The sequence below is a fragment of the Cebus imitator genome, unplaced genomic scaffold (assembly GCF_001604975.1).
Source record: "Cebus imitator isolate Cc_AM_T3 unplaced genomic scaffold, Cebus_imitator-1.0 Scaffold40, whole genome shotgun sequence".
Lineage (NCBI taxonomy): Eukaryota > Metazoa > Chordata > Mammalia > Primates > Cebidae > Cebus > Cebus imitator.
In genome coordinates this window covers 6,068,332-6,086,899 of record NW_016107355.1, presented here as the reverse complement: position 1 = coordinate 6,086,899, position 18,568 = coordinate 6,068,332, and the positions used below count along the sequence as shown (strand labels likewise).

The following is an 18,568-nucleotide window of genomic DNA, read 5'->3' as shown; positions in this document are numbered from 1 at the left end:
GTAGAGACGGGGTTTCACCATGTTGACCAGGATGGTCTCGATCTCTTGACCTCGTGATCCACCTGCCTCAGCCTCCCAAAGTGCTGGGATTACAGGCGTGAGCCACCGCGCCCGGCCGAGGGAAATCTTTTGTGCAACATTACCACCGTTGCTGTTATTTAAAATATGTTGAATTGTTGACTCATACATTGTGAGTGCCCAAAACCCTTTAGTGGCTTCCCATCTCATTCAGCGTAAAGTCCAAACTCTTTACCATAGCTCCCTACCTGATTTCACCCCTGAATCTCTCTCTGCCCCAATCCCTCTCTTTGTCAGAGCTTGTACTGACCTAGCTATTTGTAAAACATGTCCTTGCCACCCCTGCCTTGGGCTTTTGCTCTTAGTACCCTTGTTCCTGAAGTGCCTGCTACTCCCATGTGTTTCTGCAGGGGTAAGGTCCTCATTCCATTTATATCTTTTACTCAGAGCAGGGGGACCTTTCAACCTCTATATCCTATATCCTACTTAATTTTCAGTTTACTACTATGTGATGTTATTTTTTTGACGGTCTTCCCCCAAATTCCTACCCACCGCCCCCCCCCCACCCCGCCCACAGACACACAAATGCTAGGATCTAAAGTCTGTGGAATCAGAGTTTTGAGTATATCCACGCTTCTTCCTACATAAAATCAAGTTTCCTTAATTCCTTTTCTTTCTTTTTTTTTTTTTTTAAAGACTACAGCATAAATTTCAAGAGAAATATTTATTCATAAGTGGTCAGCCTGTTCAATAAATTTTTTGAGTCATCAAAATCAAACAACCAAGTAGGTGGCTTCTAGATCTAATTTTTTTTTAAACTTTTAAGTAGCACTTTTAAAAACAAGTAATTTTCCGGAAAGCCTTATAGTTTCATTATAGAATATTTGTATCTTGAAATTTGAGGAGATATTAGTGCTCCTCAACTTAGAGGGCACTGAACAACTCTATTTCATTATTGTCTTTGGCTTATAAGATAGTGTAGTACTTTGTTGATTTTGTTTTTAAGTTACGTAAACAGCACAGGAATTTTTCATAGTATATTTAATGATTATATTCCTTTGGCTTAGTGATATGCTAGACTCATCTTGACTTTACACAAAGACAAATATGAAATATACTTAGCAATGTATTATATATTAATATATGAAAAATATGTCATATACAAAGTTTGTATGCTTATATACTTTGTATACATGTCTATTTGTTTCATGAAGATGATAAAATTATTCCTCTGGGAAATAAGTGAGCATAAAAAAATGAAAACAATTTTCTTTTCTTAATATCACCTTAGAGAGGTCATCCCTTGCTATCTAGTCACTGTTTATCACATCGGTTTCTTTTCACCTGTGCTGGATGCAGCACTTATCACTACTTGACAGTTTCTTGTTTATTCTTTGTTCCCATCTACTAGTTGTAGTAAGATGATGATAGCATGGACTTTATATTACTTACTGCTGTATTTAGCAGACTTGGAATAGAGTCTAGCCTACTGGTTTTCAGTAAATATTGTATGAGTAGTTAATTGAAAAGTAAATGAACTCTCGTATTTATTTTATCTAAACTGCACACAGTCCCATGAAATGACAAGTCAGATGTTATCAGAGTCCTGCCTACTTCTTCGTAAGGAATTCAGAATTTCACTGTGGAAGATTTTTCACACGTAGATTGCAAAAGTGATTCTGGTATTTGTTTAAGATAATGCAAGCTGTTGTACCAAACAAAACAAAATATAATGGTTCAAACACAATAGACTTTTTAAAAAGTCTCTTTTTCATAAATCTGATCGTGTTCTTGATAATGGACAAATTCCTTCTAGATAGTAGTTCAGGGTTCCAGGCCCTCTCCACTTTTTGGCTCAGTTGTCTTCAACCTTCAATGGAAAGCTTGCATTTTCTTCAACAGAGACTCAGTAATGGAAGGGGAAAGATGATGGAGAGTCTCCTGTGAAAGATTGTAATGAGTAAGATATAGAAGTGGGATAATCACTTCTAATTGTTCATACTCCAGTGGTTTGAACCCATTTATATTGGCACTTATGGAACCAGAAGGGAGCCTGGGAAGTGTAATCTAGTGATGCAGGCAGCAAGAGGGCACTGGTGAATAGCTAGCCAGTCTCAGCCATGCTACTGTATATAGATCTGAGTACATTTGTGTTTGAGTGTAAGATAGCTTTTAAAACTTTAAAGAGTTCAAAATTAATTATGAGTTAATGTTTTTAATTCTGTGTGAGGCCTCCTTCCTAAACTCAACTGTTTATTTTGTTCGCAAAGAAGGCAGCTTTGAATCCTCCATGGATCCCATAGGAATCTTTTTTCTTTGACTATAAACACTCATTTTCCGAACTCCATACTCCATTGAGCATTTTTTCACTTGGGATAACTAAGTGCAGTCCCTTTGGAACTCATCAAAGTTGTCTAATTGGTTGTAGAAGTTGTCTTCTGATAGTACCAGCAAATGCCTCCTTCTCCAGGGATTGCGGCTTCCATAGCACCAGTCCCACCAGGCTCTGGAAAACAAGAGACTGAGAACTCAAGTTTTAGTAATTGTAGGCTGTTACCAGTATTTCATATTATTAGTATTACAGTGTAGATGGTATTATTGTCCTGATTTGCTTATACTTCATAAACATAGATTCTGGAACCTGTTATCAAGGGTTTTGGACAAGCCACTTGAGCTCTTTGAGCTTCCATTTCTTTCTTTCTTTCTTTCTTTCTTTCTTTCTTTCTTTCTTTCTTTCTTTCTTTCTTTCTTTCTTTCTTTCTTTCTTTCTTTCTTTCTTTCTTTNTTTCTTTCTTTCTTTCTTTCTTTCTTTCTTTCTTTCTTTCTTTCTTTCTTTCTTTCTTTCTTTCTTTCTTTCTTTCTTTCTCTCTTTCTTTCTCTCTTTCTTTCTCTCTTTCTTTCTCTCTTTCTTTCTCTCTTTCTTTCTCTCTTTCTTTCTCTCTTTCTTTCCTTTCTTTCTTTCTTTTTTTTGAAGCAGAGTCTTACTCTGTCACCCAGGCTGGAGTGCAGTGGTATGGTCTTGGCTTAGTGCAAACTGCCTCCCGGATTCAAGTAATTCTTGTGCCTCAGCCTCTCAAGTAGCTGGGAGGTGCACGCCACCACGCCTGGCTAACTTTTGTGTTTTTAGTAGAGACAGGGTTTTGCCATGTTGGTCAGGCTGGTCTCGAACTGACCTCAAGTGTTTCACCCACCTTGGCATCCCAAAGTGCTGGGATTACAGGTAGGAGCCACAGCATATAGCCTGAGCTTCCATTTCTTCAGCAATGAAGTGCAGCTTCTAGGCTCTTCATAGGTATTAGAACAAAGAGACAATGTACAAAACGTTTAGTGCATTGCCTGTTATACAGTAGGTGGCCCCTCACCCCAAAGCAATCACAGTAATTATTATTAACATTAAGAGAAAATGTACAAAGGAGTTTGGAATTTAAAATGGATGAAATACTACCCAGAAAATGACTTTTAAATCACCCAACTAATTGCCAGTAGTTGCCATGTTTTTCATCAAAAGTTCTTGGACTGAATGTCCTAAAGATGTTTTGAAATCTCCCAAAGGAATTTGTGCTTTTCAAATGAGTGGTTGTTGATGCTTGAAAATAAAAAGAAAAGGAATTATATGCAGATTGCATGCGTATATGTGTATGTGTGTATTTGAAGTAAGACTGGTGCAGCTGTCACTTGAAATCCACCATAAAATTGTTTCTTAACAGGCAACAGGACATTTCATTTGGCCATATATACATTAATCAACTACCTTCATGTTTCTGTGGAAATGTGTATAAACAGTTAGATTGTACCATTTGAGGTCTCAGATAAACTCTTCATTGTGAAAAAATACAATTATCTTTTCAATGACACTTCAGTGGTTCTAGTAATAATTCTACTATTGCTCTTGATGCCAGATATCTTTCTTAAAGTGATAGAATTAGTTGACTAGCATATGAGAGAGAGAGAGAGAGAGAGTGAGAGAGAGAGAGAGAGAGAGAGAGTGTGTGTGTGTGTGTGTGAGAGAGAGAGAGAGAGAGAACACATGTTTTTTTCTGACCTTCAAATGTAGGGGAAATTATATGTAAGACAAGATATTGTTTCCATCAAAATCAGCTATCAGAAAAGAAGTCGCCTTAACCTTTTATATAATGAAGTTCTCTCTCAATTTAGTTTTTTTAAAAAACAAAAGTGTATTTTTCAATAAGGAAAATAAATCAGAAATGACCCAAATTGATCTTAGCTTGGAATGAAAGCAAATAGTAAATGTTGTAAAGAACTTGGAAGAAAGATGAAAAATCAGCTTCACGGATGTTATACAGCACTGTGTCATGTATAGACACATCAGTATTTTGAACAAATTAGAAGGAATGTAAACTCAATTGGATGACTCAAAAAGTGAGTCAGCTTTGCAAATGTCAAAGTCATTGATATAGGAGATGGAGATGTAAAGTTTCATGAGAGTAAGAAATTATTTACAATTAATATTTTATTTTCCATGTGATTTGAAATTTGTATTACACTAATAATTTGATATAAATAGCCATTTGATTGTTTCATAAATATGAGAATTTTTGAGCCAATTAGTAAATTAATAAATATATTAACGATTAAGTGTGTGTTCCCTAGCCATCCATCTGGGGCTGGAATCTGTTTCCATCACCATTTTGGTGTATGATCTTGATGGACATCACTTTTCTGCACCTGAGGTTTCCTCCTATATAAAATAGTCTTACTAATACTTTATAAGAGTGTCGTAAAAATTAAGTGAGCTAATGTATGCAAGTACTTAGAGCAGTGGCTGGCACATAGTAACTGGTGTACTGGTGATCTAATTTTCTTATCTTTGGAAAAATGGGCAAAGCCTCACATTTTGAAATATGTGGTACTTAGATCATACAGTTTCTCATCACACTGAAGTATTCCTCTCTTCCATTTTGAAGTGAAGTTCTTATAGGTTTCCTTTCTACTCAACACTTTCTTTCAACATTCAATGGAAAAGCCTTTCTAAAAGTATTTACTTTGAAACGTTAGTCATTCTGTGATAACCTCTTTTTTTTTTTTTTGAGATGGAGTCTTGCTCTGTTGCCCAGGCTGGAGTGTAGTGGTGCGATCTTAGCTCACTGCAACCTCCACCTCCCGGGTTCAAGTGATTCTCCTGCCTCAGCATCATGAGTAGCTGGGATTACAGGTGGGCACCACAGGCCCAGCTAATTTGCTTTTATAGTTTTAGTAGAGGCAGGGTTTCTCCATGTTGGTCAGGCAGCTCTGGAACTCCTTACCTCATGATCCACTTGCCTCGGCCTCCCAAAGTGCTGGGATTACAGACAAATGTGAGCCACCATGCCCAGCCCAACACAGTCTCTTTTCGACCAGTTCTCTAATTTTGATTGTTTTCCTCATTGGGGTCCCAGGTGTACTATTTGTGTTTAAATTGTCCTCATTTTGTAAATGTAAGAATTAATTCCTTTCTGCCTTGGGAGAGAGCTAGGGTACCATATTTCAGTAGCTAATTCCACCAGATAAATATATTTATTTGGACAGCAAGCCACGTGAAATACTCAGTATGTAAGCCACATTTTTTCAAGCCCTCTCTGTTACAACTCTCTCTAAAACGTTATCATAATATAGGAAAGTAACAAGGAACGTTTGAAATACATCCCCTCCCTGCCCTGCAAAAACACAAAACACAGTGGTGTTTCTGTTCAGACTGTCCTCTAAGAGTCAGCATGCTCCTTATGGCAGGAGTAAAGTTTTGTGATTATACTATACTTAGTTTGTAGCATGTGTCTGCACCAAGTACATACTATTTTTGAGTCTTTTGTAATCAAATATAATAAGGCAATACACACAAAAGCACAAAACTACCCAAGTTGTTATCACTTTGAAAGAATCTATGGAAATTGGAATATTTATAAAAGAGAGTAATTGGACTATAAGCATATCGTGACAATGAAGTTATTTAGTTTTCAAAATTTATTATGGTATTCTAAGCAGTGAGTTCCTCTCCATATAAATGAATGATTTATTTAAAATGTAATATGTAGACTTTGGGGAAAATATGTAGTAAGTGAACTACCATAATGGTAGTTTTAGGTATGACAGTGTCAAAACTACCTGTTTTTTGTGTGTGTTTTTTTTTTGTTGTTGTTTGTTTGTTTGTTTGTTTGTTTGTTTGTTTGTTTTGGTTGGCTTCTTTGTTTCCACTGAATTTGAAAAATTTCTGGCCTAAGGTGGTGGAAGATGTTGACTGGAAAAATGACAGAAGAAATGAGAAGGAAGAGAGAGGCATATACGTGGCAGATTCTTTGGGTCACAGTTATTATTTCATTTGATTACTCTATTATGTTATAGTCACTTCATAGAAGAAACTAAAGTGCACAGAAGTTAATTAACTTGCCCAGGGTCGCTTGAGTTAGGAGGTAGCTGAACAGAAGATAAATCCATGTGTGGCTAACATGAGACTTCTATCTTCTGAGCCTTGTAGGAAGCTGGAAGATTGTTAAGTTCTTACAAATTGTTAATTTTCTTAGCAGGTTTCTCCAGTAGATGAAAGCAAATAAATTTTTGCAGAACTATTCTTATAAAGCATAGTTATATCAGCACCTTAAAAGTCTGCCTATAGTTTAATCAGAAAAACCTTAGATCTCAATCAGTTTATTAAATTATTAACTCATGACACATTGAGAAAACTTTTGTTTCCTGACATTATATATATTTATTAGCAAAATAAATTGTATATTTTGCAAAAATCTTTCTCTTTGCTTTGTGCAATACTGATAGATGAAGAATTCTAGAATGGGTGTTATATCTAGAGTATATATAAAGAGGTGATGAGAGTAGTCAGAATTACTTTGGTGAATAATATTTAAAAGTCCAAATGTTTACTTTTTCTGATGTTCTTAAAGAAATGTGATTTAAAGAAATAAAAGTTGATGAGATTATAAACTGATCTTTAAAATGAGCTACTAAAAAATTTCGTGCCTCCCCCTCAAGCTGCATGTAGAAACAAGTCAGAGTGTCAGAAGTCGTAGTACCTGAAAAGATTAGTAACAGAAAGGAAAAAAAAAGTTTTAAGAGTGTGGGTGTGATGTATGTGCATGTCTAGAGAAAGAGAAACAATATGAATGGCTTTTAAAACAACTTGAATTCCAGAGGGAATGAAGGATAGTGTCTATAGCTAGATGACTTTGGCCATGAAAGCCCTTTCTGGGCATAGCTCAATAATCCATTGACATCTAGGGTTAGATTCCAGCTACAGGAATCATGAAGCTGGAAAGGACCTGCAGTTTGTAGAGTCTGGTTTGTGATGATCTATACTTAACGCTTCTTGAGTCACTTCTGTGTGCCAAGCACTTCTGTAAGTCCTTCACACTCATTCATTTATTCGGTCCTCACAACACAGGCTTTCAATAAATGATGGATGAATGCTGAATAAAAATATAGTATCCTTTATTTTTTACAAATACCTCAGAAAAATAGAAAGTATGTCTAGTAATATACTGACTCTACCTTGTAGAGATTAAAAACATGAACATAAAGACTCAGAACTCTAAGGATGAAATGGGAAAACCAGAGTTCATTTGGGTAAATTCTGAGTGATGCATCTTAATACAAAGTTAGTTTAGTCACTAAGTGTGATATTTAATTTACTTTAAATAGTTTTATTCAAGGTAAGAAACCTGGGAAGATTGACTGGATTCCAGTGATCACCCCAAACATTGTGCATTCTATTGTAATTGTTACTTAAAGTGGTTCCAAGATTAGTTTGGGAAATTAACAATTAAATACATTTCAGTCAGTAGACAGTATTTTTTGTTTTTAACTGTTGGATTTCTCATCGGTCCTAAGATGATGATGATATATATGTATCATGGACTATGACTCTTACATTAAAAAAAGAGAGAGAAAAAAATTCCTCTGTTGTTAATAGAATTCCGCAAAACTCATCCCCTACACTTGGGGATCTGGTACCACAGATGCTGGGCTATATCAGTAATTATATCAGTAATTCAGGATGGAAAGGAAGAAGAAGGGCAGCCACCCTTGTCTCCATTACACTGTTACCAATTTTAGGTATTTTGCCAGTTTAACAGAGTATTTTCTGATTGGTATCAGAGACTTCAAGGCATCCATACTCATTGTCTTTATGTTCAAGATAAAGTTCATTTATTAGCTAATAATTTTATAAATGCCAACCATTAGATTAATAAATCAGTGATTATCAAATTTCTATTTATATATTGTAGAAACTTAATGTGTAGAGTTTATGTTTTCAGATCTGATTATGGTAGCATCTCTGTTTGTCCTACATTATTAAAAAAAAACTATTATACAAATGATACCAAGATTTCATTAAACTATGATTAATTTTAGGTTTATAAGCATAAACATATAAGTATAAACCTAAAATTAATATAATCTGGTTTAAATATATAATTAACATAATCTGATTTAAGTCTGATGTAAGAATCTGATTTAAATATTACCCTTGTTTCTTATGTATTTAGCAGTGTTTGTAGTTAAACTTTGATTCAACCATTTGCCAAAGAGTAGTTTATTAAAATTGTGATTCACAGATAGTGTTTTTTATGACTATAGGTTTCTTGTTCCAGGAAAAATATTTGAGCAGTAATGTATTTATACAATCAAATATTAAAAATATTTAAGTGATAAAAATGAAAAATGTAGGTGAAAAAATTCCTTCGAATTGTGTTCTTAATTGTTGGGAAATACATTGGTATTAAAAATACATAAAATGTGTTAATTTCTCATTTAATTAATTATTGATTTTATTCAGGTAATTACTTTATTTCTAGCTTTACCAAAAAAAATTTTACTTTTTTGAACAAAATTTCTGTTATAAATGGTGGCTACAGTCACAAGATAATTCACAACCCAGTTTAATCTGTAATTTAATTAAATAGCATACTGATACTTAGTAATTTAAATTGGCACTGGGTCAAGCTTCAAAAAAAGTTTAGAGTAAGTGATCCTTGCTGTCATAGTGTACCTTTCTTGTATATATATCTCAGATCTGTGTTGCTCTGATGCCCTTGGGTTTAAATGTGAGCATCTGCACCTGTGTCTACCTCATGACCCTCAACCCCAACAAGGTTTGTTTGCCTCCTAGAAACTCCATTTTTACTAGGCATGGGCTCAGGTCTCTATTCTGTTAGAGTGTCATGGCAGAGCCAGATCAGTGCATTCCAGTTTCTTTGCTTATGAGAACACCTTTTATAACATCTCCCATTCCATAACTTGACTGATGTGTATTGTCAATAAAATTTAATAATAATGCCAGCCGAGGTGGTTCATGCCTGTAATCCTAGCACTTTGGGAGGCCAAGGTGGGTGGATCACTTGAGGCCAGCAGTTTGAGACCAGCATGGCCAACATGGTGAAAGCCTGTCTCTGCTTAAAAAAAGAAAAAAAGAATTAGCCAGTGTGGTGGTGGGCACCTGTAATCTCAGCTCTTCAGGAGGCTGAGGTAGGAGAATCACTTAAATCCAGGAGGTGGAGTTGCAGTGAGCTGAGATTGTACCACCTCATTGCACCCCACCCCACCCGGGGCGACAGAGCAAGATTCTGTCTCCCCCCAAAAAAAGAAAAGAAAAAAAAAATACTATTGTTATCTTAATTGGTGGGAAAATATTTTTAAGTTTTTTTTGAACATGGCATCCATTCTTACATCTCATATTAAAAGGTATTTAATTAATGCTGATTTATATATGCATGTACTCTGATATGTCATTATTTCATGCTATTCTGCAAAGAACACAGATAGTGGGGAGAAAGGGATAAAAACAATGTAGTGGCTCACACCTGTAATCCTAGCACTTTGAGAGGCTGAGGAGGAGGGAAGATTGCTTAAGGCCGGAAGTTTGAGACCAACCTGGGCAACATAGAGAGGCCCCTTTATTAGCTACAAAAAATTTACAAATTAGGTAGGTGTGGTGGCATGTGCCTGTAGTTCCAACTACTCAGAAGGCTGAGATGGAAGGATCACTTCAGCCCAGGAGTTTAAGGCTACAGTGAGCCATGGTTGTGCCTCTACACTCCAGCTGGGCGATGGAGCAAGACCTTGTCTTTAAAATGAAAAAAAAAAAAAAAAAAATTATTTTCTATTGTTTCTAACACCTGTCACAGTGAATTTGGGGATGATAGAGGTTTGGAATTAGGAATGTCTTACTCATCTTGATATTCTCTCCCCTGGCAGAGTATATGACATAGCAGGTACTCCATAAGTATTTATTAAGTAGAATTGAAATTTTACAAGCAAAAATATTTCTTTCTCTTTTGACAGTCTTTGTGGTTCTGGGCCTAACATTTCCATATAATTCTGATATTTGTGACTGTAAGTAGGCACAGGTGAATAGATTGTGGTATATAAAAACTGAATAAATGTCTCTTATGTTAGGTTGGGAGCTCTTACAGTTCCTTGTGCTCTTCAGACAATGAATTCTTAGGGAAGATACGCAGATGATGGATTCTGAAGAGAGTCCTGTGAGACCTAAATAAATAAAATTTAAAAATTCATTAGATAGCTTTATCTTCATTTGACACATTAAGTTAAAAAAAATAGATCACACTATGTGGCACATCAACCTGAGCCATGCCTGTAAAAGACAATCAATAGAAATCAGTTTATTTTCTCTAATTACATATATTGATTGATGCCTTTTAACACCTCTAAGCCATAGAGTAGTGTTTCCCCAGTTGCCTTCTGCAGTAAGTGACTGAATTAAATGGAAGTGTAGCTGAGATGGTGAAGAGTATCTATCCTGCCTATGAACATATTATTTATTTTAATATCACCATCATTTAGCTACATGTATCATAGTCATTAATACATATCTGCAAACTTCTGTCTTTGAATTGTTCCTGAAGAAGTCCTGCAAATATTTCACTACTCTACATTAGGAATGAACCATACAAATTCTTAATTTAGAGGTATTTGCCTATCCCTTACAGAGAAGTTGTTATTCTCTTACATATTATGTATTTTACAACATCTTCAATTACCAGTTTCCTTAAAAAGATTGTTAGTAAGATAGGTTTGGGATTATTTCACTTCTCCAAGCTCCCTCAACAAATGGATTTTTCTCCATTTATTTGGCATCTAATTATATGCCCCTATTAAATTTATATTTATATGCCTTGTATCCCATAAAGTTATTATTTCTAAATAGATTGTATGTAAATATTGTTAAATATAGTTCACTTAAGGTAGAGAAGGTTATAATCTATTCAGAGAGTAGGTCTGAATTATTAGGGGATATAAATGCATTTTGCCTACTTGGAGCACTGAAGTACCAAAATCCATTAATCATTGTCCTAAGTCCAAACTGTCTCACTTGTGAGGCTTACTCTAAACTATGCAGTAACATTTTGGAGGGGGAGAGGGAATGAACCTCAAAAGGTAGACGGGGATGTTACTGAGGTTAATGTTTATTTAAATTTTAATAATTAGTCCCTATATTTATAACTATTCTCACCAGCTAAATAGGATCAATATGCAAGAAAGAGGGAATGTTATCAGTATTTTATGATGCTAGTTAATATGTATTTTGAAATGCTTTTTATTATTAGCTCAGGAGTATAATATATGATATAGATAAAAATATTTTTAATTCAAAAGAATTAGCAATAACTAATAAGAGTGTAAGATTCTAAGAATCTCACATCTGTTTTCTTAGATTCTCACTTGTCTAGGGCATAATAAGAGAAAAGGGGCTCAGTAAGTATTTGTCAAATAAACCAATGTATTAGTGTTTTTTTTTTTTTTAATGCATTTTCTCTGGTATATGAGGGGTGGTAGAAGGGATAAGGGATGCTTAGCAAATGTGCTTATTTTCATAGAGACTATTTTTATTTAAACATGAACATGTAGATAATTGATATTTATGTATATGAATACAGATAGGTAAATGTTGTCCATAACTTTTTCAATTCTATGTTCTTTGATGGCATTCGTTTCTCTTCATAGAGCCTAGTTCAGTTGCTTGTGTGACAGTACACTTCATCGATTCCAAGATGCTCTCTCTTTTTTTAACCTTTAAACATCATTTGGGTATAGAAGAAGCTTAAATCTGTGTTCAAAATGCTTTGTGCCACAAAGTTGCATTGTACTGGCTAATAAATAGTAGTAGCCTAATTTGCTCATTGATGTGTGATTGGAAAATGTTAGCTTACTAAATTAAATACTCAAGTTTATCTTAATCACCATACCCACCTTTTTAAGAATTTAGTGTTATTTAAGGTTCATTATGTCCCCATACACTTTAAAAATTATTATGTGATTTTTGGTAGATAGGACATAATTTAGTAATTTGTGGATTTGGAAAACGAATACCATTTTTAGTTCAATGGTATAGAATAAAATACAATATTTTAATTTTAAAATGGCTTCTTGGAGTTCTTGATTCACATTGTAATCCTAGTTTTTCCTGCTCCTTCCATAGCTTCCTGCAGATTTCACAAAACTGCATCTTACTGACAGTCTCCACCCACAGGTGACCCACGTTTCTTCTAGCCATTCAGGATGTAGTATCACTAGTGATTCTGGAAGCAGCAGTCTTTCTGATATCTACCAGGTAAGAGGATGTTTTCCTTGTCATTTGCTTCATTTTCATTTATTCCAAGAAATTTTAAAGTTCTCACCTGATAGAATCTATAAAGTAAATATATGTGCGTATATGATATGTGCATGTATGTACATAAAAATATTAATGTTTATTTTATATGTATTATTTTTAAGGTGTAGAACTGCTGTCTAATTGTACTGCCTCTGGTATTACAAGTTATCAAAGTGTTTATTTTTTATTTGTATGAATTTGTGGGGTAAAAGTGTAATGTTGTTGCATTAGATTGCATAATGGTGAAGTCATGGCTTTCAGGGTGTACAGTCACCCCAATAACTTACAATGGTGCCCATTAAGGAGTTTCTCATTATCCACCCCCTACTCCCTCATACTCTGAGTCTACACTGCTTATCATTCCACACTCTGCATCCATGTGTAAACATTATTTAGTTCCCACTTGTGACTGAGAACATGTATTTGTCTGTATCTGACTTATGACAATTAAGTTAGTGGCCTCCACTTCCATCCATATTGCTGCAAAAGACATGATTTCATTTTTTATGGCTATTATTCCATTGCGTATATGTATTATACTTTATTCAATCATTTATTGATGAACACTTTGGTTGATTCTGTATGTTTGCTGTTGGGAATAGTGCTACAATAAAAATACAGGTGGAAGCATCTTTTTGATAGTGATTTCTTTTCCTTTGGGTAGTCAGTCATGAGATTGGTAGATGGAATGGTAGTTTTATTTTTAGTTCTTGGAGAAATCTCCATACTGTTTTTCAGCAGAGGTTGTACTAGTTTACATTCCCACCAGCTGCATGTAAGTGATCTCTTATCTCCACAGTCTTACCATCTGTTACTATTTTTGTCTTTTTCATGATAGCCATTCTGACTGGTGAAAGATAATGTCTCATTGTGGTTTTAACTTGAGTTTCCTCTGATGATTAGTGATATTAAGCATTTTTTCATATGTCTGTTGCCTAGTTGTATGTCTTCTTTTGAAAATGTCTATTCATGTCCTTCTCCCACTTTTTAATGGGATTATTTTGGTTTTTGTTGTTGTTATTCAGTTGTTTGACCTTCTGGATATGAGTCTCCAGAAGAATGCATAGTTAGCAAATATTTTCTTCCATTCTACAGATTATCTGTTCACTCTGTTGACTATTTCTTTCACTGCGCAGAAGCAGTAAGCTTAATTAAACTAAAAAGTTTTTGTTGCCTGAGCTTTTGAGGTCTTAGTCATGAATTATTTGCCTAGATCAGTGTCCAAAAGAATTTTGCCTAGATTGTCTTCTAATATTTTTATAGTTTGAGGTCTTAAGTCTTTGATCCATTTTGAGTTGGTTTTTGTACATGCTGAAAGATAGGAGTCCAGTTTCATTACACTGTATATGGCAATCCAATTTTCCCAGCACCATTTATTGAAAAGGGTAGATTTTCCCCAGTGCATGCTCTTCTTGGCTTTGTCAAAGATCAGTTGGCTGTTAATATGTGACTTTGTTTCTGGGTTCTTTATTTCATTCCATTGATCTGTGTACCTATTTTTATACCAGTATCATGCTGTTTTGTTTATTATCACCTTGTAGTATAATTTGTTTTTTTGCTCAACATTGCTTTCACTGTTCAGGCTCTTTTGTGGTTACATGTGAACTTTAATTGTTTTTTTTGTTTGTTTTGTTTTTTGTTTCCCCTAAGTCTGTGAAAAAATGATGCTGGTATTTTGAAAGGAATTACATTCAATCTATATATTGCTTAGACAATGTGGTCATTTTAGTGATATTAATTCCTTCAATCCATTAGCATGGAGTGTTTTTTTTCATTGTTTGTGTCATCTACAATTTCTTTCAGCATTGTATAGTTTTCCTTGTAGAGATCTTTCACCTCCTTGGTCAAATATATTCTAGGCATTTTATTATTTATTGTAGCTGTTGTAAGTGAGACTGTTTTCTTGATCTTGTTCTCAGCTAGATTTTTATTGGTGTATAGAAATGCTACTGATTTTTGCACATTGATTTTGCTTTCTGAAACTGCCCTGAAATCTTTTATCAAATCTAAAATTTTTTAGTAGAGTCTTTAAGGATTTCTGTATGTAATAAGATCATTCCATCAGTAAACAGGAATAATTTCACTTCTTCTTTTCCAATTTGGATGCCTTTCATTTCTTTTTCTTTCCTAATTGCTCTGGCTAGAATTTAGAATAAGAGTGGGAAAGTGGGCATCCTTGTTACAGTTCTTAGAGGGAATGCATTCAACTTTTCCCTGTTTGATAAGAAGTTGGCTGTAGGTTTGTCATATGTCATAAGTTTTTCTAATTAAAGTCCATACTGAGTGTGACAAAAGGAAGGGGCTATTAAGACTGGATTTTTGAATTACCTTCCTTGGTTTTTAAAAAAATTACCTATAGATTTAGTATCCACTTAAATTTGTATGACACTGATGAATGGAAAATAAACTAGAGCTATAGGATTCCAAAAATGTTTTTAAAACAAAATCATTTTAATTGTTAAGAAATGTTTTATTAACTTGGAATATGCAAATTTAGGAAAAGAGACAAATATACACAAAAAATCCTTTTTTAGGTCTTCAAATACATTCTATTACTATTGGATTGTATATGGTTTCAAACAAAAGAGCATTATTCTTACTTTACAAAGAATAATTCTTGGCTTATTAGGAACTGTAGCATGAGATAACCATAAAAGTAACTTTCTTTAGAGACAGTGTAGTTATAAAGGATCATTGTTGTATTTAGTCAGTGCTGTTTTTTTTTTAATTATTGAAAGTTAGTGAACAATTAAGAACACCATAAATACAAGACATATTGTTTTAGATCCTAAATTTAGATCTTAAAAAATAAATTTTCTTTTAAAGAGATAATACATTAGGTGTATCCTTTTCTCAGTTTACCTACTCATCATATACATACACCATTTATCCTGAAAGTTGACTTTGCTAACCATTTATTGAAGAGTTCCCTTGTGTTAAACAATGAACAGTATACATGAAAGCTATACTTTAGCTTATATTAATTGAAATATTATGACAGAGCCTTTGTCCTCTAAACTTTGGGATGATTATTATACATCTTGAAAATTCACAGTGGGAATACAGCTTGAGGTTATAGCAATTATCACTGTCTCATCAAATACATACAAACTTGGATGAAACTCCTAAAAGATACATCTATTGAGAAAATAAAGTAACTCGTTTGGCCTGGCATAGTGGCTCACACCTATAATCCCAGCCCTTTGGGAGGCCAAGGCAGGCAGATCACTTGAGGCTAGGAGCCTGAGACCAGTCTGGCCAACATCATGAAACCCTGTCTCTACTAAAATATGAAAATGAGCCAGGTGTGGTAGCGCAGGCCTGTCATCCCGGCTACTTGGGAGGCTGAGGCACGAGAATCTCTTGAGTCCCAGAGGTTGTTGCAGCATTGAGCTGAGATCTCCCCACTTTACTCCAGCCTGTGGGGCAGAGCGAGACTGCGTCTCAAAAAAACAAAAAGTAACTTGTTTGTATAATTGATTGAGGCATATTCTGAGAAGAATTCTAGTCATACGTGCTTTTACCTTGAATAGGCTGGATACGTTCATGAGGAAATGCAGATAGTACTACTTCTACCTCTGGTTATCATTTGAATGTGAAACCAGAGTGTGGGCGAGAGTTCCTAATTGCTCTAACATAGTTGGAGCTTGCAGCCTCTGTTTGGCTTTATCTTGGGGTGTACATGAAGAAGAGGATCCCTGTGCGTTATTTCAGTTCATTTAGTTGAGTTTCAAAGCTGTTTGTTTCCAATTCGATGACAGGCATATAGCCTGTAAGTTTATATCCATCATAAGGAAAAATCCATAGATGTATCTAAGGATCTAGTTATTGGCTATGCAAAACTTAACATTTAATAGGGATTTTTCAGTAGACCACTTATTATCTTTGAATCGGAACTTAAAATGAGAAGTCTGACATGTACCTGGTTCAACTGCCTGACTTGCATTTGAATTGTCTACTTCTTTGCTGTGAATCAAGCATCTGGTTTATTATTGAACAATTCCAAGGATGAGCAACTTTCTCCCATGGCAGCCCACTAATGTTTGTACAGTTCTGACTTCAGAGGTCTCTTCCTTTTTTGTTGAAAGCCGTCACATTGAAGTGAGAATAAATGCTCACGAGATGGACACAGAGAGATTATATATATTTTATTACACTTAGGTTCTGGGGTACATGTGTAAAACATGCAGGATTGTTGCATAGGTACATACATGGCAACGTGGTTTCCTGCCACCATCCGCCTGTCACCTGTATCTGGCATTTCTCCCTGTTATCCCTTCCCAACCTCCCTACCCCTCGCTGTCCCTCCCCTATTCTCCCCCAGCAGACCCCAGTGTGTGATGCTCCCGTCCCTGTGTCCATGTGGTCTCATTGTTCAACACCCGCCTATGAGTGAGAACATGCGGTGTTTATTTTTCTGTTCTTATGTCAGTTTGCTGAGAATGATGGTTTTCAGATTCATCTATGTCCCTACAAAGGACACAAACTCATCGTTTTTTATGGCTGCATAGTATTCCATGGTGTATGTGTGCCACATTTTCCTTGTCCGGTCTATCACTGATGGGCCTTTGGGTTGGTTCCAGGTCTTTGCTATTGTAGACAGTGCCGCAGTGAACATGTGTGCATGTGTCTTTATAATAGAATGATTTATACTCCTTTGGATATATACCCAGTAATGGGATTGCTGGGTCAAATGGAATTTCTAGTTCTAGATCCTTGAGGAATCGCCACACTGTCTTCCACAATGGTTGAACTAATTTATACTCCCACCAACAGTGTAAAAGTGTTCCTATTTCTCCAGTATCTGTTGCCTCCAGATTTTTTAATGATCACCGTTCTAACTGGCGTGAGATGGTATCTCAGTGTGGTTTTGATTTGCATTTCTTTAATGACCAGTGATGATGAGCATTTCTTCAAATGTTTGTTGGCCTCATCATAAATGTCTTCTTTTGAAAAATGTCTGCTCATAGCCTTCGCCCACTTTTGAATGGGTTTGCTTTTTTCTTGTAAATCTGTTTTAGTTCTTTGTAGATTCTGGATATTAGCCCTTTGTCAGATGGGTAGATTGCAAAAGTTTTTCCCCATTCTGTTAGTTGCTGGTTCACTCTAATGATTGTTTTAATGTTAATGCTGTGCACCAGGGAGATATGGCTAGAATAATGTTGCTGACATGGTGGGAAGAGAGGAATTCAAGAGTAAAGAGGAATGGCTAACCTTAAGAGAAGAAACACTCCTCTGTTTTTAACAAGGACACATCCTGGGGAGTTTGGGAGTGGAAGGAGTTCCTGTCTCAGTCTTCTGTTTTCTCCTGGAAGAGTTGAGTTTATTTGTTGAGAGTGAGAGGGTTGGCAGGTAGAGAGTTTTAAGGAGAGATAAGTTTTGAAATAATAGTTGCAGAGAATAGGAGAACAAATTGACCAGAGAAATGGAGATTCAGTTGAGTTAGTGCCCTCAAATAAAGTGATTTCCCTCTTTTCTGTTAAGTAATTTTCTCCACCGTAAGCACAAAGAAAGCAAGGATTTGACTTTACCCAGAACTGAAGTTTGTTAAGTGAGTGTAATACAAAGACAGGTAGAGCAACAAGGCAAGCATTTTCTAACTGCAGATCATAGCTTTTGTATGCCTTCTGCCTGTGATGTTTTCTCCTAACTTGATGCTTTTCAGCCTTTGTTTTCAAGTATCATCTCCTCAGAGAGTTCTTCCTTTATAACCCTCTGTAAAGGAAGTCTTCCATTTTTATTCCTTTCCTGCCTAGTCTTTTTATTTCCTTCCTAGACGCTGATTGAAACAATTATTACTTTCTGTGTGTGTGTCTGCCTAGTAGAATGACACGTTAAAGAAGGCAGGGAACTTGTCTCCATTTTTTTCCCCTAGAGCCTAGTACAGTGCCAGGAAATTTTAGGCATTCAGTAAAGATGTGTTGAATGAAT

At 35.3% G+C, this 18,568-nt stretch overlaps 1 protein-coding gene across 17 annotated transcripts in view; it reads left to right on the top strand.

Annotated features, from left to right (window-relative positions):
- The window catches only part of RAPGEF2 (Rap guanine nucleotide exchange factor 2), a 249,878-nt gene that overhangs the window by 183,501 nt on the left and 47,809 nt on the right, over positions 1-18,568 (top strand). For all 17 annotated transcript variants that reach the window (XM_017525995.2, XM_017525996.2, XM_017525999.2 and 14 more), the window contains one exon: positions 12,464-12,595. In XM_017525995.2, the coding sequence (XP_017381484.1) occupies positions 12,464-12,595 (132 nt within the window). The remainder of the gene's footprint in view (positions 1-12,463; positions 12,596-18,568) is intronic.